The sequence below is a fragment of the Bos grunniens genome, chromosome 10 (genome assembly GCF_055505025.1).
Source record: "Bos grunniens cultivar Pamir isolate PY7600 chromosome 10, Bosgru_T2T1.0, whole genome shotgun sequence".
NCBI classification, from domain to species: Eukaryota; Metazoa; Chordata; class Mammalia; order Artiodactyla; family Bovidae; genus Bos; species Bos grunniens.
Window position 1 is genome coordinate 27,185,574 of NC_141174.1, and position 26,802 is coordinate 27,212,375.

At 37.5% G+C, this 26,802-nt stretch overlaps 1 protein-coding gene across 17 annotated transcripts in view; it reads right to left on the bottom strand.

Moving 5' to 3' along the window:
* SYNE2 (spectrin repeat containing nuclear envelope protein 2) overlaps positions 1-26,802 on the bottom strand; it is a 326,831-nt gene that overhangs the window by 145,120 nt on the left and 154,909 nt on the right. For all 17 annotated transcript variants that reach the window (XR_015134181.1, XM_086320335.1, XM_086320332.1 and 14 more), the window contains 8 exons: positions 24,988-25,329; positions 16,491-16,646; positions 15,368-15,633; positions 12,619-14,722; positions 10,532-10,854; positions 9,252-9,396; positions 7,735-7,953; positions 549-814 (listed from right to left, as the gene is read on the bottom strand). Coding sequence is in view for 16 of the 17 variants with exons in the window: in XM_086320335.1 (XP_086176461.1) it covers positions 549-814; positions 7,735-7,953; positions 9,252-9,396; positions 10,532-10,854; positions 12,619-14,722; positions 15,368-15,633; positions 16,491-16,646; positions 24,988-25,329 (3,821 nt within the window). In the remaining variant the exon portion in view is untranslated. The remainder of the gene's footprint in view (positions 1-548; positions 815-7,734; positions 7,954-9,251; positions 9,397-10,531; positions 10,855-12,618; positions 14,723-15,367; positions 15,634-16,490; positions 16,647-24,987; positions 25,330-26,802) is intronic.

Sequence of the window (26,802 nt, forward strand, 5' to 3'; positions counted from 1 at the left end):
CTACTACTAAATACATTATAGCATATCTACAAGGTGATATAGTTATATTTCAGAGAACATTTAATAGCATAGGAAAATGAACAAAATATGCTGATAGATGGCTCAGCAGAATACAAAACAGGATAGTACTATAATCACAATTTTTAAAAAAAATATAACCATAGTAAGAAAGTTGAATGATTGGTAGTAACTGTCACTGAATGAAAAATTAAAGGTGATTTTTATATTAATCTTCATAATTATCCACATTCTCTAAACTTCCTTTAATGAATATGTATTACTAAGTTAGAAAAACAGCAAACATTAAAAAAGTTTTTTGAAAGATTCATCCACAGTAACACCAAGATGGAGAAGGTGTGCTTGTTTTAATTATCATTAATATTAATCTTTTCTATCCTTTTCATACCTATCAGTGTTGATGCAACTCAATTCTGCCATACCATCTATCCTTGTTCTATAATATTTTTATATTCTAGAAATTCAATATTTTCTCAATTTTTAGCCTGAGTTGCAAACCCATTTCCTTAGTAGTTTTTCATAAATCTTACTTGTGGCATCGTTCTTGCATGGACATAATCTCTTGAGATGCAGGAACACTTTCCACAGCCCCCAAGCTTTCAGGAGTGCTCTGGATATTTTTTATACGCTGCAGAAGAAGGGCCAGTAACAGCTGTTGCTGCTCCACATTCTCCTCGTATTGGCATAAACAGTCCAGCAGCCCCAAGAGTTCCTCTGTGGAGGCTGCCTCTTTTGCTTTGGAAATTTCAGGAACTTCTTCTTGAAGATTATCTAGGATAATTACTTCTCGTTCAATCTAATTTAATAAGCAAAAAAAAAAAAGGAGCTGAAATAAGTAAAATATATTCTTACCACTTCAGGACTCAGGAACCATAATTTTTAAAGACTGGCTCGTCAGAGGATTCCCAAAGCCAAATTCCAGTTCAAAGTAATATCTGTCTTCCTATAGCTGGGAATATTATCCCTCCAGGATTTGAATCCCATAGTTCCCAGCTATTGATCATGTAGATGTGTGGTTAAAAAGAAGTGCTGCTGTTACGAGTGAAGGAAATGCTATTGAATATTTTCATTATTTCTTTTTCCTTTCATGATCAGTTGCTTTACTAAAGCAAATCCTTGAATGAGTTCCACCAAATTGCATCCATGAAGTAGAAGAGGTTAGGCAAGTACTGGATAATTTTTCTATAACTCTCTCTTTTCCTTCACATCCAATCCCTATATACTCAGAAAAGTAAGTTCAATGGGTCCTCATTACCTGTCACCTAAACCAATGGGAATGCTGCCCAAATGACTGGACTGCTCATGTGTTTCTCAACCACAGCTAAATGTAGAATTCAGAAATACATAACCTAATAAATCAAATCTCTAGAAACGGGAGTTCTACCAGCCCTGAAACTCAAACAAAGACACAGAAAACCAGATCCCTCTTACTCCCTCCTCGAATCCTCTAGCTCTCTCCTCTGCTGCAGCAAACATTTATCACATTGTTCCAGCATTGTTAACATTCCTGCTGTATGCTCAGACAGAATCAGGCATCTTGCAGTCTTGACATCACTGAATATCACACAGCTCAACTACATTTATGACAACATGCTAACTGAAATGATGAACTGGATGCCTAGTAAGACGTGCCAAAGAATGAGAATTCAAGAGCCCCAGCATCAGTTAAGTTTCTCAGGGACCTATGGTCTGGGGCATGCCAGCACTTCTATAAGGTAAAGATGAAGTTGTTCAATATTGCACTTCTACTGCCAAGAACGAGGCACAGCACCAGATGGACCCTTTGGGATTTTGGCAGCTGTGTATGCTATACTTGTGACTGCTGCTCAGAACTTGTGACCATCTATCAGAATCCTGCCAGTGTAGAGGGGGCAGTGCAGCAGGGCCAGGCTGTGGTATAAGCAGCCCTGTCACTTGGGCCATAGGTTCCAGCCGAGTCTCCAACTGCTAGAATACATGGGTACATGTGCAGATTGGCCCCTCTCCAAAGGACTCAGTTACGGAGTTTGTGCTTCCATCACCTCAAACCTAAATTCAATTGAACTGAAGTCCTAGTTCTGCAGCTGCAGTTCCCCCAGGGAATGGGAAACGGGTTCCACTGGATTATTTTACAGTATGCCCCACCCTGCACCAGTCAAAGAACCAGCATGCACAGAAGAAAGAAATTGCCATGTGGACAGAGGTAACTGTCCATCTATGGTTTCCAACATACACTGGGGTTGAAAGAACTATGTTCATAATCCAGGATTAATCAAGCATTTCTTGGTGCTTCCATGGCCAGTGATAACCATAAATGGGCAACTGCAGCAACCAGGACCCGATAACAGTAAAGCGACTAAAGGCTCTAGCCTTTCCTCGGTCAGCTCTCCTATCTCCCACTCCTGTTCCCTTGGATTACTTTCCAAAATAAACCACCTGCTGACAAGCCCCTGTCTCAGGTTCTGCTCTCTGCTGTTAAAGCTGCTAAGTCATTAGGAAGAGAATGCAAGGGGGAAGAATAATTTTCTTTTTGGACAATATTTTCATCCAAAAGCCAGGCAATTATTCAACTTGTGAATGGATAAACTGTTGTGTGTGAGTCTAGTAGACTACTACTCAGAAATGAACTACTGATATAAGCAACAGCATGAAGGAATTTCACACATACTATGCTTAGTGGGAAAAGCCCAAGCTCAAACGCATTTGAGTCCATTTTTATGACTCTGAAAATGGCAAGACAGATTGCTGATTGCCACAGGCTGGAGGTAACAGAAGGGACTGACTACAAAGGGCACAGGGGGATTTCTGGGTGATGGAATGAAGTCTTGATTTACTGGTGGTCATGTGACTATGCATTTCTCAAAATGCAGCAAACTCTAAATTAGTAAAAGAGTTACCACAAAGATTATGCATTCATTCTGCAGCCTCTGGATGATTTTCCTTAGACAGAGCAGTCTAACAAAAATTGGTTATAAAACTTTTAGGTTCAGTCAGTTATAAAGTTGAGTCTAGAAAGGGAGGAGGAACTATAGTTGTTTCATAAGTAAACACAGCGAAGGAGACTGAAAAACTTGCAAGCAACAAGAATAAGAACTAAAACTAAAACAGAAAAGACTTTGGGATCTTTGGTAGAAAGGAAAGAAGACAGCCTTACACCTCCCATCATTATTGAAGACATGCCTTTATTTCAGCACATTATGATCAGTGGAGCATAAAATGATGATCCTGAATAACCAGGAATGAATAATTACATTAAGCAGACTCTGCTTAAGAAAACAGGAAGGTAAGACTTTAGGGAGAAAACACAGTAAATCAAAATTTAAATTAATTTTTTAATTGGTAAATTTAAATAAGCACTTATGCTTTTGAAAATATATTTACAAAACCTTTCTTTCATAAAGATACTGGATTGTACTTTTTAAAACATAAATTTATTTATTTTAATTGTAGGCTAATTACTTTACAATATTGTATTGGTTTTGCCATACATCAACATGAATCTGCCACGGGTGTACACGTGTTCTCCATCCTGAACCCCCCTCCCACCTCCCACCCCGTGGACTGTACTTTTTAAAAACAGAGATTCATTTTGTCACTTGTAAAATCATCAACCATGCCAACAGAATCTTGGATGTACAGGTATTTAGATGGTATAATTTTTATTGAATGGATGAAAGATATTTTAAACTCATATCAATTTGGTAGGTGTAAATATCATTTAAGTGGATAGCTTAGTGGTTAAAAACGGACTATAAGTTGAATCTTCCATCACTTACTTATGAAACTGAGCAACTTAATCTCACTGTGCCTCCTTTCTTCATCTATAAAATGAGGATAGTAAAAATATCTACACTTCATAGGATTCTTGTGAGGATAAATGTAAATGTAATACATGTAAAGTGCTTAGAACTATGCCTGACACATATTCAATTAAGTGTCTATTAAGTGTTAGTAGTTATTATTGTTAGTACAGGAGAACATATTTTGTTTGCATTACTCTTTGAAAGACATTCTGTTAGCAGATACTGTCAAATGTTGTATGAATAACTACAAATATGCTATGCTAAGTCACTTCAGTCGTGTCCGACTCTGTGCAACCCCAGAGACGGCAGCCCACCAGGCTCCCCCATCCCTGGGATTCTCCAGGCAAGAACACTGGAGTGGGTTGCCATTTCCTTCTCCAATGCATGAAAGTGAAAAGTGAAAGTGAAGTCGCTCAGTCGTGTCCAACTCTTAGCGACCCCATGGACTGCAGCCTAACAGGCTCCTCTGTCCATGGGACTTTCCAAGCAAGAGTACTGGAGTGGGGTGCCATTGCCTTCTCCGAACTACAAATATAACTACAACTAAATAACTACTAAGTATTATTGCATGGTACTGATAAAATATGATTGCTAATGGGTATAGAGCAAGAAAAGATAATGTAATAAAATATAAAGAACAATAAGCTTAGGACTGGCCTAGACCTGGATTTGAATAAGAGCTGTCCCTCAACAAACACTAAGTGCCAATTTAGTGCAAAGCCTTGTTCAGATTCCAAAATTATGGCATGGGCAAAATAGATATAGCCCCAGTCCACAGCCCTAGTTTAATCACTAGCTTGGAGGGCTTGTACCAACTTAAATTTCTAAGTGCCTCAGCTTTTCCATTTAGAAAATGGTGATAACAGGTAACTCATGAGGGCCGTGCAAAGATTCAGTGGCATCATGTGTGAACTGCCTTTTTTTTCCCCCAGCCCTGCTGTGTGATGTGTGGGATCTTAGTTCCCTGACTAGTGATCAAACCCGTGCCCCCTGCAATGAGAGTAAGATGTCCCTAACCACTGGACTGCCTTCTCAGCACAGCACACGGGAACACACTGCACAGAAGGGCCTCAGTACACAGTGCCATTGTGGATGAGAAAGAACTGGAGGCTGGCAGTCCTGCTAAAAGTACAATTTACAAAGCTCCTTGATGTTTTCACATTTGAGAGACTATTTACTAATCCAACCCAGGCAACATCACTAAAATGATACTCATTTTCAAGAAGACCAAGTTTTAAGTTCGGGCTTCCCCTGTGGCTGAGCTGGTAAAGAATATGCCTGCGAGGCGGGAAACCTGGGTTCGATCCCTGGGTTGGGAAGATCCCCTGCAGAAGGGAACAGCTACCCATTCCAGTCTTCTGACCTGGAGAATTCCTTGGTCTGTATAGTCCATGGGGTCACAAAGAGTCGGACACGACTGAGCGACTTTCAAGTTAAGTTCTGTAGGTAACTTTCCTCTATCATTAGACTCGTAGAAAAATATGACAGTGCTAAACATTTAAATCCTAAAGCAATGTGACCTACTGCCAATCAAGTATTGATTATATTTCTGTTTTAAGCAAATTCAGCAGGAATTTTGATAGGCATAAGAGAGAAGAGTTTTCACTTAACGTTCTGATTTGTACCTCATTTATGACTGGTTCTGTAGAAAGATTAAAGAATACCCTAAGATAATTTTATGTACTGTTGGAGAAGACTCTTGAGAGTCCCTTGGACTGCAAGGAGATCAAACTAGTCAATCCTAAAGGAAATCAGTCCTGAATATTCATTGGAAGGACTGATGCTGAAGCTGACGCTCCAATACTTTGGCTACCTGATGTGAAGAGCCAACTCTGGGAAAGACTGAAGGCAGGAGGAGAAGGGGACGACAGAGGATGAGCTGGTTGGATAGCATCACTGACTCAATGGACATGAGTTTGAGCAAGCTCTGGGAAATAGTGAACAGGGAAGCCTGGCGTATTGTAGTTCATGGGGTCACAAAGAGTCTGACATGATTGAGCAAATGAAAAACACCAAAGATAATTTTATACTATTTTAAATTTTCCTTCTAAATGTATGTGATGCCTTAGGCCTCAACCATGGTTAAATTAACTTCTGTAATCAATTTATACTATGGAGGTTTTCTTTGAGACAGTCTTCGGAAAGAACATCTTACATACTTTTAGGTCAATAATTAACAACTGTAGTTAATTTCCACAGTTAATAACTGTAATTAATTTCAAAATAAGTTGGTTATTATGAATATTACCTTATTCTAACCTTTAATGTGATGGAGAGACAGTTATTTTTAAGAGGGTTTAAGTTTTCATTCCAATCCCAAAGAAAGGCAATGCCAAAGAATGCTCAAACTACCACACAATTGCACTTATCTCACACGCTAGTAAAGTAATGCTTAAAATTCTCCAAGCCAGGCTTTGGCAATATGTGAACCATGAACTTCCAGATATTCAAGCTGGTTTTAGGAAAGGCAGAGGAACCAGAGATCAAATTGCCAACATCCGCTGGATCATGGAAAAAGCAAGAGAGTTCCAGAAAAACATCTATTTCTACTTTATTGACTATGCCAAAGGCTTTGACTCTGTGGATCACAATAAACTAGAAAATTCTGAAGGAGATGGGAATACCAGACCACCTGACCTGCCCCTTGAGAAACCTGTATGCAGGTCAGGAAGCAACAGTTTGAACTGGACGTGGAACAACAGATTGGTTCCAAAAAGGAAAAGGAGTACGTCAAGACTGTATATTGTCACCTGCTTATTTAACTTACATGCAGAGTACATCATGAGAAACACTGGGCTGGAGGAAGCACAAGCTGGAATCAAGATTGCCAGGAGAAATATCAGTAACCTAAGATATGCAGATGACACCACCCTTATGGCAGAAAGTGAAGAAGAACTAAAGAGCCTCTTGATGAAAGTGAAAGAGGAGAGTGAAAAAGTTGGCTTAAAGCTCAACATTCAGAAAACTAAGATCATGGCATCCGGTCCCATCACTTCATGGCAAATAGATGGGGAAACAGTGGCTGACTTTATTTTTCTGGGCCACAAAATCACTGCAGACGGTGATTGCAGCCATGAAATTAAAAGACACTTACTCCTTGGAAGGAAAGTTATGACCAACCTATAGAGCATATTAAAAAGCAGAGACATTACTTTGTCAACAAAGGTTTGTCTAGTCAAGGCTATGGTTTGGTTTTTCCAGTGGTCATGTATGGATGTGAAAGCTGGACTATAAAGAAAGCTGAGTGCAGAAGAATTGATGTTTTTGAAGTGTGGTGTTGGAGAAGACCCTTGAGAGTCCCTTGGACTGCAAGAAGATCCAACCAGTCCATCCTAAAGGAGATCAGTCCTGGGTATTCATTGGTAGGACTGATGTTGAAGCTGAAACTCCAATACTTTGGCCACCTGATGTGGAGAGCTGACTCATTTGAAAAGACCCCAATGCCAGGAAAGATTGAGGGCAGGAGGAGAAGTGGACGACAGAGGACGAGATGGTTGGATGGCATCACTGACTCAATGGACATGGGTTTGGGTGGACTCCAGGAGTTGGTGATGGACGGGGAGGCCTGGCATGCTGTGGTTCACGGGGTTGCAAAGAGTCGGACACAACTGAGCGACTGAACTGAACTTACATGCACAATAAAGATTTTAAAGATCATATGGGCAACTAATCACTTATTTCTAAGTTATCTGATACTGAAAAAAATGCCACTATCATGAATGAACTTGAATCATTCTTGAATCATATCTTGGAGATTATTTTGCTAGGACCTGATCACTATAAACCATGTACATGGTTCCATATATGTGATGTAAACAAATGGTACAGATTGAGGACTTGTTTTACAATTTTTAAAAAATGAAAATAATAAAACAATTTAAATGACAAATGTTAGTAAACTGTATGTTGTGATTGTTGCACATGAAGCACTTACTTCTTCATGGACAAATTTCCACTCCTGCTTCAGTTCTTCACACCACATCTCCCACTCTTTAGCAGCTTCCAGCAAACTCAGCCATCTCTCCCACAGAGCCGATGTGCTTCTGAGCAAACAGAGGCTGTCACTGTCCGTGCACGTGGCTCTCAAGTGTCTGAGGACCTGTCGTTGTTTCAGCAGTTCTTCCTTGGCTGACATAAGATTTGACATCAAGGCCTTAAGAGAGAAAAGAAAAGGAGAAATAGAATTTTTCTGAATTCAGAACTATTCTGAAAGTTATAAACTATTTTAATCTTGAATAATTAATGCTTTTAAATCATCCATAAGTCAGATATGATCCATTTTTTATTCCTTTTCAAAGTCAATTTGAGACAGATGAGAAGTATCAATGTATTGTTATATAGCACATGAATTTAGAATTACAGGGACAAATAATGACCCTTAAATCACACATTTTCCAAGTAAACATGTGTCTTCCAAGGTAAATATTCCTAGAACTTCATTTTTAAAAAATTTTAATGTAAGCCTCATATTTTGTTGTTGTTCAGTCACTAAGTTGTGTCCAACTCTTTGCAACCCCGTGGACTTCAGCACGCCAGGCCTCCCTGTCCTTCACTATCTCCTGGAGTTTGCCCAAGTTCATGTTCTTGAGTTGGTGATGCTATTCCACCATCTCATCCTCTGCAGCCCTCTTCTCCTTTTGCCTTCAATCTTTCCCAGGATTAGGTGAGTCGGCTTTTCCCATCAGGTGGCCAAAGTATTGGAGCTTCAGCTTCAGTATTAGTCCTTCCAATGAGTATTCAGGGTTGATTTCCTTTAGGATGGACTGGTTTCATCTCTTTGCTGTACAAGTGACTTTCAAGAGTCTTCTCCAGCACCACAATTTGAAAGCATCAATTCTTCAGTGCTCAGCCTTCCTTATGGTCCAACTCGCACATCCATATATAGCTATTGGAAAGACCATAGCTTTGGCCCATATTTTACTAGATAGGTATTAATAATTTGTACAACACTTACTGCATCAACCACTAACACATTAGTTAAGGTTTTTTAGTTTTGTGGTAGATGATAAGCACAGATGATTTAAAATGTTCTCATCCAAATGCTTATAACACAATACTGCAACAGATAAAAAATGCAAAACTAAAATTGCTCAGTAATAGAGTATAAAAAGTAACCAGAATGTAGCACTTAAGATAGTTGCATTAAATGCTCTGTCATAGGCCCAGTGATCTCCAACAAAGTAACAAGCAAGGCAAAGCTTTCAAAAGAAAGATCAATAAGGACAGTATGCTACTGGGGAGAGGACTGTCCTGTGAATTCGACCGATTAACTCTCTCAGAACCAATTCTTCATTTTCCCCATGGCTTTTGGTTTAGGAATTTTCTTGAGTGTATGAATTAGGTTAAAGATTTCTGTGGGTCATAACAGAGCCACATCCCCCAATGCCTCCACTTGCTCTTTCTGCCAATTTTTTGCACACAGTCTTACTGAAGATTTGGAGTATCTGTTACCTTGCTCTGTTCCAAGCGCTCCAAAGCTTCTTTGTAAGATACTGGCAAGGGGCACATGGACTGCCCAAGAATGGTCTCCATCTGGCTGAGGTTAGTGCAAATTTTCTCATTTATATTCCTATAGCGTTTGTAATTGTCAAGACACCTAGTAAGGCACAGTTGGGGGAAAAAGTAATATTAAACTTTATTTAGTGCAATAAATTCTGAGCTTTCCAGAATGTATTCTGAACCCCTAATAAAAAACAGAATTTAATTCTCTTTTTGCTACTCAGTGTATTTCAACAAATACTTATTGACTTCTTCCCCCTCACCAGATCTGCATGAGACTTTTAATGCAAATAGTAACAGGTAGATAAGACTGTTCCCCAAGCATTTAAACTTTGGAAAACTGTATTCTTGAACACTGCCAACAAGGTGCAAACTGGTACAATTCTTGTAGAAAGCTCCTTCGTCTTAAAACTGCTCATAACTTTTGATCAAGAAATATTCACAAAAGAGGCTCAAGTTCATTAGCAATAATAAAGATTCAAATTAAAACCACAAAGAAATATCATTTCTCAACCATCAGACTGGCAAAAATCAAACCTCACCCCATTAAGTATTGATAAGGATATGGGACCACTGGAATATTAATATGCTGCTGGCTTGAGTAGAAATAGATAAAATCATTTGGAATTAAAAATTTAAGATGTGTATAACTTTTGACCTGGTAATCACAATCCTAAGTATACACCCAACAGAAGCTCTTGAATTTGAAAACGTTCTTCCTAGAAAAAACTGCAACAATCCAAATATCTACCAATACCTGGCTGAGTGAATTTTACTACAGACAAAACACGAATGAACTTCAGAATCATAATTGTAAGTGTGAAAAAAAAATGAAGTCACAGAAGAGAATACATATGTGAAAATAAGATACAAATACATAGTAAAAATATTTTTTAAAGCAAAGGCATGGTCAATAAAGACAGGATAATGATTATTTCTGAGAGGAGAGGGAAGGAGTCCACAAAGGAACTAAAAAGTCATCGTGTTTACCTTTGAACCTTTCAGTACAAAGGTGTTTATCATTATTCTTTATACCACATGCAGATTTCTATAAACATTCCATTTTAAGTACTGGATGTTAAGAAAAAATTAAATAAATGCAACAGAATATTTGCTATAGTTTTCCTTAGTGATTTTTATTTTCCATATTTTCCAAATTAGTTCTAATGTGTACATGTTAATTATAATCTATATTTGTTCTTAAAGCGTTACCTTTAGAAAGAAGTACCTACCTTTCTACTTCAGCTTCCTTTACTTTGGCTGCCTCCCTCAAGGCTGAGTTCTTAGAAACTAAGTCCTGTAAAGTGCACTCAAGTTGTCGTTTAGCTTCCAGGCTGGAGACGGTCCCCAAATTCTCGGTGAGGTCCTGGATGCCTGCTATTGTGGATTTCAGTTCCTCTTGTTTCTGGCGAGGCACCTCTACTGATTCTTTCGGATTATCAAGATCTACTCTATGCGACACAATGATGGTTTCCAGATCGGAGATGATCCCCATGGCCCTGGAGACTGCTTCATTATAGCGTGTCATATTTTCATAAGCATCATTCAAGACACTCTGGTGAATGGAAGATTAAATGCTGTGATGAAATTTTCAAATTTGGGGGATTTTTGTCATTTTTGAATGTCTGTGATACATTCATAATACATCTCTGGGTCATACAAGAGCAAGCATTTCACACTTTTAGTTTGATAATATTACACTGATATTTTAAAATGAATAGGCTTTTCTTTGCATAAAGAAAATTATTTTTAGAATTATTTCATATTTCAATTTCAAATATTTCATAAAGAAAATTAGATTTCTAAGAAATCCAATCTAAATTTAAAAATACACATCATGAATCACATCTAATGATATATATTAATGCTCTAGAACTCTTGTATTAGACTATTAAATAAAACTACTGAATATATTTAGTGTATATAACCTCAAGCAATGTTTGTGGAAAAAAAAAAACTGGAACTAAATTAATGTCTCTGCCATTAACTTTAGTTTTGAGCACATCACTTAATGTCTCCAGATCTCTGTCTTCTTGCTGAAATAACAAATAGTTGAAATAAAGAACTTGAAAGGTCCCTTCCAATCCATCTCTAAGCATAACGGTTTGAGGATTTATGTACAGTGTTTCTGGAAACCATATTAAAATCAAATGGAGAAATTAAGTATCAATTTAAAGAACATATTAGCGTTCATATGACTTCATATTTCTATAGTATTTATACCTAGCAAAATAGTTCAAATACATTATCTAATAACTCTTTGAATTAAAGAAGGGAGTTAACTTCCCCATTCTATAAATTTAGTGTGACAATTCAGAAAACACAGTGAAAGGAGTTACGTTAAGCACAGTGTGTTTAACTGATGCCTAAGATATCTACCCTTTTACTACAGGAAAGGAGGGAGTTTGTTACAGTCGCTCTTCAACAGGCATCAGAAAACTTTTCCTGTAAAAGGTCAGACTAAATATTTCAGGTTTTGCAAGACATACAGACTGTCACAACTACTCAGCCCAGATGTTGTAGCAGGTGAGCAGCCATAACAAGCCATAAAGTGAATGGGCATGGCTGTGTTCCAGTAAGATTTTACTTGTAAAATCAGATGCTGTAGGCAGATTGACCAATGAGCCTTAATTTGATGACCACTTTCTAAAAGGAGACAGATCTCAACATGAATCCTGGTTCTGTTACTACTGAAAGATCTTGAGAAAATGGTAGTTTCTAAACTTCAATTTCCTTGTTTTAAAATGAGGCTAATATTAGCACCCACCTCACAGAGTTGCTGTGAGGATGAAAGTGTTCAGCATACCTCCTAGACACTGTAAGTGCTAAAGAAATGTGGAGTTATTGTTTTGTGTTCTTTACACCATATTTATTCCACTACATTCTGTTATCTCTAAAAAAAACCCAAACAAACCAAAACCCAAACTTTTTGGTTCTGAGCCCAACAGATTCTACAAGGCATATAGAACTAACAGTGTCAAACATCTTTTTCCACTACAAGCACTACATTTTGATGTGGAATGCGCTGGGGCTATAAACTGGCCCTTTGAAGTTCTTTAAAATGACTATTCTCCTGTGTAGAATGTTCTTATAGAACCTGTAACTTCCATTTTTTAAATGTGTTTATTTTTAATTGAAGGATAATGGCTCTACAGTATTGTGTTGGTTTCTATCAAACAATAACGTGGGTCAGCCATAAGAACCTGTTACTTCTTGAGAAATGTAGATATTAACTAGAGTAAAACATAAAATCGGGTTTTTATGTTTTAAAAACATGAAAATAAAACAAATACATTAACTGCCTAATTAAAAAACTTACAGTGCGGGAATCAATGCTTGCATTAAGCTGCATGTAAAGATCTTCAATGTCATTTAATTTTGCTTCCACATCACTAGCTTCAGAAGAATTTTCCTCACTTTGCTTCTCAATGACAGTCACAGCTTTAATGCTATCCATTTCTGCCTGAACTTTTTCCTGAAACGCTTCACAATTATCTTTTTCATTTTGAATATATTCAATTTGCAAATTTATAAGCAATGGCTGTTGTAACTGAGATTTTATCTGATTTAAAACATGTAAAGAATTTTCTAGTTTGTCCTTAAAATCCTTTTCATCCATTTCTTTCAGTTGGGATTGCAGGGCCATTTTTTGTTGGAGAACCTGGCGCAACTTATTATGTTCTTCTGCATACAGCTTTAGTTGTTGTATTTCTCTCTCTTTGAATAAGTCATCAAAGTCTTTATTTTCACTTAATTTCTTGATAATCTCATGATACAAGCTCATGGCTTTCCCAATTCTCTGATTCAAAACTTGAGCATTGAGCAGACTGCTTTCTGGTGGAGTGTTAGGCATTGTTAGTACTGATTCAGCCCTTTTCTTAATTTGTAAATCCAAAGCCTTCAGTTTAGCTAGTGATGCTTGATATTTGTCGTATTCTGCCACAAACGTATTCAACTGCTTAATTTTTTCTTCAAGTTCTCGTTCTTTTTCAAGTACTTGGGTTTGTATTTGATCAAGTTGGGTCCAATCCCAGTTTAGTTCTATACAGTCAAACACTTCTTTGAGTTTCAGTACTTGTAGGATACTAGATTGAATGCCAGTGATTTGGTTTTTAAGATGATACAACTCCTCTTTAACATCTGGATTTACTTCCGGATTCAGTAGAAGTTCATTGTGCTGTATATGGTCAAACTCCTTTTGAAGTGCAGATATTTTTTCATGAAATTCTCTGTAAAAATTTATCTTGTGTTCTACTTCATTACACTTATTTTGAATGAATCTTTGAGTTCTGTTGGCTCTAGTCTTAAGATTTTTCAATCGATCATCTAAAAATAATCTTTCAAATACACTTAGATCCTTAGAGATGTTTGTTTGTTCCTGAAGATGTGTCGAGATTACACTCTTAATTTCTTGCAATTCCTTCTGAGAAGTGGTCAAAGCAACATACAGTTGTTCTAGTTCAGCTTCTGTGGAGGTTGTATCTGTCTTGGGGATTATCAGTGTTTCATTTCCTTGAAGTGAAAGCTGAACCTTCCCTATTATGGCAACAAATTTGCTTCTTTCTTCCAATTTAAGTTCTAATTGCTGTGATCTTTGGGTTGATTTTAAAACCAGCATTTGGTATTGATTCTGTAAGTCCTGAAGGAGGTTATTTAAATCATTGCTCTCATATGCTGTGAAGTTAGGAATATTATCTTTGACCTCTTCAACCAAGGACTCCACAACCTGCTGCTTAGCTAGAATGCCATCGTGCACCACCTTGCATTTTCTGATCTGTGAAAGAACATCATCTGGGAGAAGGGAAATGGGAGGAGTGAGTTCCCCTAACAGATTCTGGACCCATAAGATAGCCTCTTTTATTTTGTATCTGGTTTCACACTTCTTGATCTGATTTTCCACCTCCATGTTTAATGGTTCCAATGCTTCCAATTGCTTCTGCAAATTACTTATTGCATCTTCTAAAATCTTTCTTTCTTTTTCTCCCCAAATCCTCTTCATCTGAAGTTCAGCTCGCCCCTTGAGCATAGAAAACCTATGCTTTATAGTATGGAGTTCAGTGGCCAAAGCAACCACGCTTAGATTCCCTTCCTGGGCTTCTGGAGAGTTCAGCCTTAACTGCAGATGCTGCTGCTGCTGCTGCAGGGAAGTTTCAAGGTCTTGAATCTTACTCATGAGAAACATAAACTCTTCGTGTCCCACTGATTGTTGAGAATACTTCTTCTGAACCAGTTGTTTCATTTGCTCCCAACCATGCTCAAGTAGCCTGATCTGGCTTTCCAATAGCTTCTTATCCATGTCAGTCAGACAGTTTGATAAATTTTCCCATTCGATTTTCATCTTGCTTAAAGAATCTTTCTCTTTTTCTATTGATGCCAGAAAATTTTTAATTTTGTCCATATAGGTTGTACTGTCCAGGAGTCCCCTAGCAAAAGAAGAAAAAGTGAAGCTTATTAATATTTACTACCTCAACATGAAGTTAGCTGTCATTAAAAGAAATTAATTCTGCTCTGAATTCATGAAAGAGAAGATTGGATTGTCTGTAAGAACACTCTTTCCTTAAAACAAAAATCAGAATCTTGTTTACTGTGGCTCTCAATTAATGTGTGACAATGTAGAAAGCTCATCTATAAAATGAGTATCATAAAAATGGAGAACCACAGGAACAATGGTTCTGTGAAGGGAACAATGTACGCAAAAGTCCTCTATAATCTGCAAAGTATTTGTGCAAAGTTAGGACTAAGAAAAATGACAATATCCAACTCCTTTGTTATTATCTTACCAACAATAACGACACTGATCAAGAAGGCATAACCATCAGGCTAAACTTTTTTTTTTTAAGGAGAAGCTATATTTAATACACATACCCAGAATATACAAATCTTTCTTTAAAATAAGAAAACCATTAAAGAATTTTCTTTAATGGTTTCCATATGAAATTAATTTCTATACTGTAGTATTAAAATCATAATATTCTTTAACAATATAAGCTCTTAACACCCTGGGCCTGTCCAAAAAAGTGAAGCCTATGTTCAAATAAAGAATGCACGTCCTAAATTCTTATACTTACACTTTCAGACTTTCCTTTTCTGTCAACAAGGCTTTCATGGAGGATTCACCTGCCATGAGATGTCCCTGAAAATCTTCAAGGAGACAGTATTGACTTTCTTTCTTTTTCTTCAAAGTAATAAGTGCCTGAAGCAGATTATCCAAGTGCTGCACTGAATAACTTTCATCGTGGAGAACCAAGGCACTTGATTCTGTTTTGTTGACATATTCACTTTGTTCTAGAGGTTCAATGGCTGCTTTCTTTCCTTCCAACTGGGTACATAATTCCTGAAAACAAGTAAAGGAAATCAATAAATATGCACTTACTAATTCACTGATTAATTAATTCACTTATTTTCCCCCTTGCTCTTTCCTTCCAGTAATACATTCCATTCCAAGAATATTTTTAAATATTTCATTTGCACCCAGAGAAACGAAGGTCCTGACATTTAAAAGATCTCCCCCCCGACTGGAGTCATGTTAAAATCTAAACTAACATTCACCATTGGTCTAATATCTAATAGCAATCTGGTCACCCTATTGTGTTCAAAGGTTCTACAAGGTCTAAAGAAGATTTATCTTGCTTTTATTATTTACATGCATCATCTCTTTTTCCTCTTTTAGATACACGTTTACTATTACGTAAACTTGGCTAAAATTGTAAGGATCATTTTTCAAAACATGATCATCTACTGGATTTTTGGATGCTTTTCCATGGCTATAAGTACATAAATACATAAACACAGTTATGCAAACACAGCTATAAAAATGAAGAAGGAATACCCCATAATATTGATAATTAAGACAAACAAAAGGAATTTGTCAAATGCAGGAAAATAGATATGACTAAAAAAAGGAATAATGACAAGCCAGAATCTCCAAATTTTATCACTGAATAAGTAAGTTTTTAGGAACTTTTTGGAAGAGAAAGACTAATGTTCATTAAACTCTTACACTTTTTAAATGGAAAGATTTATACAACTTACTGATTAGTACATAATTATATAGTTACCAAATTGATCATCAGGCAAAGGTTAAATAAGATTTTTCATTCTGTGCAAGCAAGTTTTTGGTAATTAAAATATATTGTATTGCACTAGATAAATGATGCAATCATGTTGTCAGTGTTTTTCTTGTTTCCATACCTCTATCTCCTTTAATTGTTCATTTCTTAACATAACATCTAATTCTAAAGGTTGATTTTGCAGCTCATTGACTTTCTGCTCATCTTCAGTGTTTTTCATGCTTTCTTGAACATCAAGAGAAAGTTGTCTTGACAAAATCATTTCCAAAGCTGAATTCTGAAAACATAAAAAGATTAATTGCTAAATAGACTAACTTCCAAATGAATAATTTTTATTTTTCTTGGTGAAAAAATTCCAGTTTCTTCTATTTACTCACATTAAAGACTTTTCAAAAGTATATTTTTGCCACGACCAAAGTGGATTTTTCCATGCAATATTTAATGACAATATTTAGTATCTTCCATGCAATATTTAATACCAAGAAAAATGAAACTTTTTTTTACAAGATAGTATAGGATCTAGCATTTCTCAATTATATACTGAGGAATAGCTACAGTCTTAAAGAAAGAAACAGATATGAAAAAAACAAAAGTTCCAAAGTGCATACTTAGTATTCACCATGATGCAGAGGGCTAGTTTAGTAAATAGGCATTCAATTGTAACAACTGGTAGTTAAAAACAGTAAGTGGAGAGATGAAAGAAATGCCAAAATTTCATGCATTAAAAATGTCATGCCGTAAACCAAGTAACAGTAAGAATACCAATTCTGGGTATGGCAGAACAGGTTATATAGAGGGTAATTTGATCTTTTCTAAAAGCTCTAAGAACTCGAGGTTCTCAATAGGATATACAGAGATGGCATTTCAACTCATTTATTTATTTTTTCAACAAACATTTGTTGAGCACTTATATATACCAGGTTCCACAGCAGTAATTTTAAAACATTTCACATTATTTTGCTAAGGTAGTAGATTTCATTTTCAGGTTACTTTATAAGTGAAATATCATTCAAATTTGCCATATACTTTCATGTCAGTAAACATCCAGTCTGTACCAAGTCTGTGAATAAAATATATCCACATCTCCAAACATGGCAGAAATTATTTAAAAAATTGTCTTAAAAATACAGCCTAGATAGTAATGTTACGATGTTAACAATGGGAAAAACTGGGTAAGAGATAAATGAGAACTATCTGTACTATCTTTGCAAGTTTTCTGTCAATGTGAAACTATTACAAAATCAGGGTTTATTTAAATAAAACAGATACTGTCTGGAGCTTCACCAATACTGATTGGTAAGAAAATTCAGTTGACCAGTGTTACTGGTTTTGAAGTATCTGCTTGGCAGTTAGCACAGGACACTTCTTCTAAAAGGCTGTAAATAAGTGGGATGATTTTGCCAATTTCCTCCATTTCTAACAATTTATTCATGAGAACTATGGTTAATCCCCATGGAAGGTAGGATCTCTGCATGGGATGGGGGACAGGGAGGGAGATCCAGGAAGACTGTGAGAAGAGGGGGCTTTGGTGCCACATCACAGATTTCTGCACCATAAACTGAAGTCCTGTGAGGGCAAAGCCTGTCTCTTTGTCACCTGATGGCTACTGTTACTTAGTACCCCAACAAATCCACCTGCAGGGCAAGAGCTCCTGAGCTAAAGACATAGACACTAAACCCAGGAAATCTTCACTCCTTATCAATAATTTATTAGGAATTCAGAGCCCTGGTCTCTCTTACCTGATGGACCAGTCACTGGACTAGCCACATTTATAGCTTGCTATTTGTACTCAGCCTTCAGTGGTCAGAGAGAGCATCCTAAAAAGCCTGAAATCACCCCAAAACACCATTTGTTTACCAAATCCAAAAGCCATGTTTCCACTTTGGCAGAAAATCCAACAGAATCCCTCAAAGGAACATTTTAAATTTAAAAAGTAACATTCCTTTGTGCACACCCCAGAATTAGAACACAGACACCTGCCCTGATTGGCTCCTGGAAAGATTCTTTTGTAACCAGTCATCTTTTGCTCCTCATCTTTAGCTCTATTCTGATTTTCCAGACTCACTTGAAACATCTTATTTTAAACAATAAACAATAAGATGTTTCAAATATAATGCATTATATTTGAATATATAATATATATAATTATTATATATATTATATATATAATGTATTCTTTTAATGTATTAAAAGAATACAATATCATGGTTACTCATTACCCATGACAAGGATATAACTGATATAATTTTCCATATTAAAAATACAATTTAAAGTCCAGTCCTCACTTCTTTTTCATCTATTCTTCCCTAGACCTAACCACTATTCTAAATCCACATACACTTGTCTTTATACTTTGACTACATATGTTAATATTCATATAGTATTATTTTATGTATTTTTAACTCATAAAATTGGAATCACATATATATTATTTTATAACTTATTTTCTTCATTCAGCAATATGATTTGAGGTTTATCATGGTGTCAGATATCATTGTGCCAGATAGCATATTAGCATATTAAACCTCAATTAACAGCCCATGTAACACACTTGATAAAATTGGGGGATAGACCGCCAAACATCAAGCTGGGTAGAGACGAGACTGGTTCTAATCCCAACTCTTCTAGAATGAGAATTTGGCTGATTAACACCTTCTGATGTCAATTCCCTAACCCGAAACACAGAGTTAGGATAGAAATTTTCTAAGGTTCCTCAGCCTAATATTTTAAGACTTTGAAGAATGTCCTCAAATGCATGTTGCTCCTAGATGTTAATACCATTTATACCATGTAAGTCACTCCTGTACAGAAATAAATTTTGGATTGAGAATAATACCTCTAGAGCAACAACCAAGATTTGCATAGTGGCCAGAAAGCAAAGTAATATACTTGGAAGACAGAGTTGACACACGACCTAACTACATGTTCCAAGACAAAAATTTTTCTACTGACTTACTAGGATAACCAACACCAGAAATAAACATCATTTACCCCAGGAATGAACTCTCTTTCTTCCTCTTCATTCTAGTACTGACTTCCCTGAGTTTCTGGTCACTCAGCTACAGCTGGATGCCTTGCATGTTTTATGTCTATGATCATCCATGTTCATTTAAATACGGAAATTATAAACACTCAGAAAATGTTAAAAAGAACAAAAAATGATTCAGACATACTGACTGACAATTATACCCAATAACAAAGACATTCAAAAAGCAATCATAGAAAAAAGGTGTTTTGTTTTTTTTAGGCATATTTATGCCATGAAGGTTGACATTTGGGAAGGAAGGGACAAGAAAGATCATTCAATATGGGTTAGGCTATAATGCTGCTTTATGAGTTTTTAGAAAAATAATAAGAGAAGAATGTATCAGTTACCCTGTGTTTCCTTTTTATCATTTCCTTTTATGACATGTAGAATCCTGAGAGATTACTCAGACCTCACTTTTTATCATATCCTAATTTGTAACCCCACTTAAGTTATATAGGAAGGGGGAGATGGAAGGTAGTTTTGTATTTTCATATTTAAAAAATTTTAGAAATTCACCTCTGTAAAAATATACAGTATGATCTTGGATCATAAGCACCTACACCCTTCAGACTGCATTTTGTAATTTCTTGTGCCTCTAAGCCTGCCTTAACATTTTTGATATTAAAGAAAAAGTCAGCCAAAGGTCTGATTCTAAAATATCCCTTGAGTGAGTGAGTGAGTGAAAGTCAGTCAGTCATGCCTGACTCTTTGCAAGCTCATGGACTATACAGTCCATGGAATTCTCCAAGCCAGAATACTGGATTGGGTAGTCTTTCCCTTCTCCAGGGAATCTTCCCAATCCAGGGATCGAACCCAGTCTCCCACATTGCAGGCAGATTCTTTACCAGCTGAGCCACAGGGAAGCCTAAGAATACTGGAGTATGTAGCCTGTCCCTTCTCCAGCAGATCTTCCGGATCCAGGAATTGAACCGGTGTCTCTTGTATTACAGGCAGATTCTTTACCAACTGAGCTATAAGGAAGCCCACGTGTCTTCACTGGGGCTAAGTAAGAAAGTATTACAAAATTCAGATTTGTTGTTCTGTCACTAAGCTGTGTCCAGCTCTTTGCGACCCCATGGACTACACCACATCAGGCTCCTCTGTTTTCCACTATCTCCTGGAGTTTGCTCAAATTCATGTCCACTGACTCGGTGATGTTATCTAACCATCTCATCCTCTGTCACCCCCTTTTTCTTTTGCATTCAGTCTTTCCCAATATCAGGGTCTTTCCCAAAGAACTGGCTCTTCACATCAGGTGGCCAAAGGTTCCAATAAATTTTTTTTTTTTTATAAAAAAAGAGGTGTTACATATACACAATGGAATATTCAGTTCAGTTGCTCAGTTGTGTCCGATTCTTTGCGACCCCATGGACTGAAGCATGCCAGGCCTCCCTGTCCATCATCAACTCCTGGAGCTTGCTCAAACTCATGTCCATCTAGTCAGTGATGCTATCCAACCATCTCATCTTCTGTCATCCCCTTCTCCTCCTGCCTTCAATCTTTCCCAGCATCAGAGTCTTTTCCAATGAGTCAGTTATTCACATCAGGTGGCCAAAGTATTGGAGCTTCAGATTCAGTCTCAATCCTTCTAATGAATATTCAGGACTGATTTCCTTTAGGATTGACTGGTTTGATCTCTGTGCTGTCCAAGGGACTCTCAAGAGTCTTCTCCAACAACACAATTCAAAAGCATCAATTCTTCAGCACTCAGCTTTCTTTGTGGTCCAATTCTCACATCCATACATGACTGCTGGAAAAACCATAGCTTTGACTTGACAGATCTTTGTCAGCAAAGTAATGTCTCTGCTTTTTAATATGCTGCCTAGGTTGGTCATAGCTTTTCTTCCAAGGAGCAACCATCTTTTAATTTACCCAACCATTAAAAAGAATGAAACTAGAACACTTTCTAACACCATACACAAAAATAAACTCAAAATGGATTAAAGATCTAAACATAAGACCAGAGACTATAAAACTCCTAGAGGAAAACACAGGCAAAACACCCTCTGACATAATCTGATTATGCAGGATCCTCTATGACCCACCTCCCAGAGTAATGGAAATAAAAGCAAAAATAAACATATGGGACCTAACTAAAAAGCTTTTGCACAACGAAGGAACTATAAGCAAGGTGAAAACACAGCCTTCAGAGTGCGAGAAAATAAGAGCAAACGAAGCAACTGACAAAGAATTAATCTCAAAAAATACAAGCAATTCCTGTAGCTCAAGTCCAGAAAAATAAACGACCCAATCAAAAAATCGGCCAAAGAACTAAACATTTCTCCAAAGAAGACATACAGATGGCTAACAAACACATGAAAAGATGCTCAACATCATTCATTACCAGAGAAATGCAAATCAAAACCACAATGAGGTACCATCTCACGCCAGTCAGAATGGCTGCTATCCGAAAGTCTACAAACAGTAAGTGCTGGAAAGGGTGTGGAGAAAAGGGAACCCTCTTGCACTGTTGGTGGGAATGCAAACTAGTACAGCCATTATGGAGAACAGTGTGGAGATTCCTTAAAAAACTGGAAACAGAACTGCCATATGACCCAGCAATCCCACTCCTGGGCATACACACCAAGGAAACCAGCATTGAAAGAGACACATGTACCCCAATGTTCATCACAGCACTGTTTATAATAGCCAGGACATGGAAGCAACCTAGATGTCCATTGGCAGACGAACAGATAAGAAAGCTGTGGTACATATACACAATGGAATATTACTCAGCCATTAAAAAGAATACATTTGAATCTGTTTTAATGAGGTAGATGAAATTGGAGCCTATTATACAGAGTAAAGTAAGTTAGAAAGAAAAACACCAATACAGTATCAGATCAGATCAGATCAGTCACTCAGTCGTGTCCAATTCTTTGCGACCCCATGAATCGCAGCACGCCAGGCCTCCCCGTCCATCACCAACTCCTGGAGTTCACTGAGACTCACGTCCATCGAGTCAGTGATGCCATCCATCCATCTCATCCTCTGTTGTCCCCTTCTCCTCTTGCCCCCAATCCCTCCCAGCATCAGAGTCTTTTCCAATGAGTCAACTCTTCGCATGAGATGGCCAAAGTACTCAGCTTTAGCATCATTCCTTCCAAAGAAATCCCAGGGCTGATCTCCTTCAGAATGGACTGGTTGGATCTCCTTACAGTATACTAATGCATATATATGGAATTTAGAAAGATGGTAACGATAACCTTGTATGCGAGACAGCAAAAAAGACACAGATGTAAAGAACAGTCTTTCAGACTCTGTGGGAGAGGACAAGGGTGAGATGATTTGAGAGAATAGTATTGAAACATGTATATTATCATATGTGAAACAGATCGCCAGTTCAGGTTCGATGCATGAGACAAGGTGCTCAGGGTTGGTGCACTGGGATGACCGTGAGGGATGGGATGGGGAGGGAGATGGGAGGGAGGGTCAGGATGGGGAACACATGTACACTCATGGCTGATTCATGTCAATATATGGCAAAAACCACTACAATATTGTAATTAGCCTCCAATTAAAATACATTTTAAAAAAAGAATGAAATAATGCTATTTGCAGCATCATAGACATTCTTGGAGACTGTCATACTAAATAAAGTAACTAGACAGAGAAAGATAAAACCATATATCATTTATATGTGGACTCTAAGATAAAATGAAACAAATGAATTTATCTACAGAACAGAAGTAGACTCACTGACGTAGAGAATGAACTTATGGTTACCAGGTGGACAGGACGGAGGGTGGGGATAGACTGGGAGTTTGGGATTGACATGTACACACTGCTATATTTGAAATAAAATGCCTTTCCATATTAAAAAAAAAAGAAAAAAGATTCATGTTACAATAGAGGGGAAAAAAGGTGTTAAAAATGTTACTAGAAACTAAAACTATCTTCCTCTAGTACAGGCTTATGAAAATTATTTGAAGACTTAAGTCCCTTCATCTGCTTTTAAAAAGGAAAAAGCATTCTAATGAAGTAGCATGAATTATCATTAGCTCATCATTCAAGAATGAGTAAAAGCTTAATAAACAAAAATTTCTATTATTGGGTTGTGATCTTTAGTTTTCAATATACTCTACTGAATTCGGGTAGTTCACAGCCAACATGGGTCTGAGAAGCTAAACTTAGAGTTATTAAGCAAATCCACTTATCAATGTCACGTATTAGGATAGAAAAGTACTCAAGTATTTTACCTTTTTTACTTTTTACAGTTCTTTAAATACCATTAAGAAAGTTCCTTTTACAGATACAACTTCAAGAGTCTCATCACAGGGCCCTAAGTATTTAAGACATACTTTGTTAGCTCGATCCAACAAGTGGGACTTCATGTCAGAGACATGTTCCATTGGCATTTTACCTTGTTTCTCATTTTAGGAAACCCTATCTGGCTCCTCTAGTCCTCCATGCACTTCTTCTCTCTTTTTTTGGCTGCACTGGGACTTTGTTGCTGCACGTGGGATTTCTCTAGTTGTGGAAGCAGGGGTGGTTCCTCTATTCTTGTGCTGGGTGAGCTTCTCATTGCAGAGGCTTCTCTTATTGCAGAGCAGAGGCTCTAGGGCATGTGGGCTTCAATAGCTGCAGCTCTTGGGCTCAGTAGTTGGAGCTCGCCAGCTCTAGAGCACCGGCTCAGTAGTTGTGCTGCATGGGCTTAGTTGCCCCAAGGTATGTGAAATCTTCCCAGACTAGGGGTTGAAACCATGCTCCCCTGCACTGGCAGGTGGATTCTTAACCACTAGACCAGCACAGGGAAGTCCCTCCATGTATTTCTGCTCTTGGAAGACAACAGAAGTGCAGATTCTCTTCATCCCCGTGTATCACATATTCCATAAAATGCTGACAATTAAAGGGCTAACTTTCGCTGTTGTCCCAATGGACCCTGGACTGCGAGAGGCTGCCAAACAAGGAGACTCTTTCAAGTGGAGTTTATTGGAAGGCTCTTTGTGCCTTTTCCATTTCAGTCTCTCACCTATGAGAAACCACTTTAAAAGCCACAGGGAAATATACCCATTTGGATGTTTAGAAAGAAAACAGAACGATATTCTTCTTTCTTCTCCCCAGGAAGATCAGAAGTCTGAATGTCATTATTCTCACACTAACTGACCTGACAACAGTTAAAAATACATTTGCAGTATAGGGTTAACGTAAGAAGATAAAGAAAGGCAGCTATCCTTCCATACAGTCTCTGATTTCACTATGAAATCAACAACAACAAAAAAGACCCACCAAAATAGAGCCGTTAGATTTTTTTTTCTTTAGAAAATGGGTAAAGTGCATTTTCTTTTGCCTTCTCTAATTTGCTTTTGAGCTCTTGACCCAAGAAATTGTATCTGATTACATATCAGAGAGAATAATAAACCTAAATTGATGACTGACATTTCTAACAGATGAACAGTAATATTTCACTGCTGAAATCCTGGACAGTTTTCTAAGGGCTCTTTTTACAAGTGAGCATCATAAATAGCCAGCACATTGAGGGTTTAATTATGAAATCAGGAGGCTTGATTTACGACCCTCTCTTCAGAGCCCAACAACACCTCTCCGTTCGCAGACATGATGTCTTAGAGCTGCAATCATAAGCACTAACCTTATTGATTTCCCAGTCTTCCTCCAACTTTTCCATTGCAGCTGAGTCCTGAGTGGACTCCTGTACATCAGAAGTGACCTGCTCCTCTCTGCCTGGCAGAGGAAACTTTGCTTTGTTTTCTGTTGAGCATTTTGATTTGAGAATGCTGTTGAGACAGTTTTCCATCTCCTGCTTAGCAGATTCAAGTCTGTTTTCCAAATCTTTTTGTTTACACTTCAGTGATTTTATATCATCTTTAATAATCTTCTGTCCTGCTGAAGATGTATTTTGCTTGACGGACTTTGCTAAAGTTAAAATCTTCTCTAATGGGCCATCTTGTAAATGGAGACTATTCTCTAGGTCCTGTGAGCAGAGAAAAGATTGTCACAAAAGTATCACTGTTCAATTATCACAAGAGTTAGTTGACTTTTGTAAATTATAGAGTATTCTGCTTCACTAGTGGGAAGCTTTGTAAGAAACATATCAACCCATATCACAAAGAAGAAACTTTGGGCAAAATTTAAACTAATGTAGTGACCCAGATCAAATTCCCCAATAGATTTTATAAGATACTAGAAGATTTTACCGGAGAAGGCGATGGCACCCCACTCCAGTACTCTTGCCTGGAAAATCCCATGGATGGACAAGCCTGGTAGGCTGTGGTCCATGGGGTCACTAAGAGTCGGACATGACTGAGCGACTTCACTTTCACTTTTCACTTTCATGCATCGGAGAAGGAAATGGCAACCCACTCCAGTGTTCTTGCCTGGAGAATCCTAGGGGCAGGGGAGCCTGGTGGGCTGCCGTCTATGGGGTCGCACAGAGTCGGACACGACTGAAGCGACTTAGCAGCAGCAGCAGAAAATTTTATAAGATTACATTTATAAAAAGTAATGAAGAAAATGTTCACAACCCATTCCTAGAACATAGGAAATGGCCAACACATATTTGTTGAGTATATATTTTGTTCAAGATACTAATTAATATATAAATAATACTAAAATCAAACACAACCAAAACACTAATAAGTGCCTACTTTGAGCAAGGCCCTAAAAAGAATAAAATCATTTAGTATGTGCTCATATGAATCTAGTGCTAACATTTAAAATTCAGAGCAAAGCTTAAATCAATCAAATGCAATATCTTAAATATAGTAGGGACTCAATCAATATTTACTAAATGCTTAAATGAATGAGGCTAATTTGAGATCTCCAGACTCAAAAGGAATTTGATAAACTATAGCAGGTCCAGATATTACTACTGAAACAGAATAAGCCTAAAAGTTACTAGGTGAACTATGCTGTATTTATTGCTCACTGTTCTAATGGACTACACAGTAAGTATTCATTCATTCATGCGAGTAATATGGTCAAGTTTTAAAATTACATAGATGAGTAAAATATAGTCCCTTCACAATCCTATAGCCTAGTGAGAGTGACACAGAAGTAAACAGACCATTGTAAAAGAATGTGGAAAGATGTATGCTAACAAATACGCACAGGTCATTGAAACATTTTCAGCTGGAAGAAGGGAGTTCCAGATTGCATTTTGGATAGATACGAGGTGGCCATGGGCAAGCTGCACCAGCAAGGGTGACAGTGCAGGCAGGGAGCCTACTCAGACATCTAACAAACACAGGCATCTGTGAGACGAGGGTCTGCTCTAACGCAGCGGCCATGGGGGTAACAGCAGAGGCACCAAGTGTAGAGGTAACCCAGAGATGAAAGAGACAACTCTTGATGTCCCTCTAGGCCGGGCAGCCTAGGAAAGGATATCCAGGTTTCTGACCCGCAGCCTAGAGAGATGGTGTAGATATCCAGAATCAGAGGAGAAGAA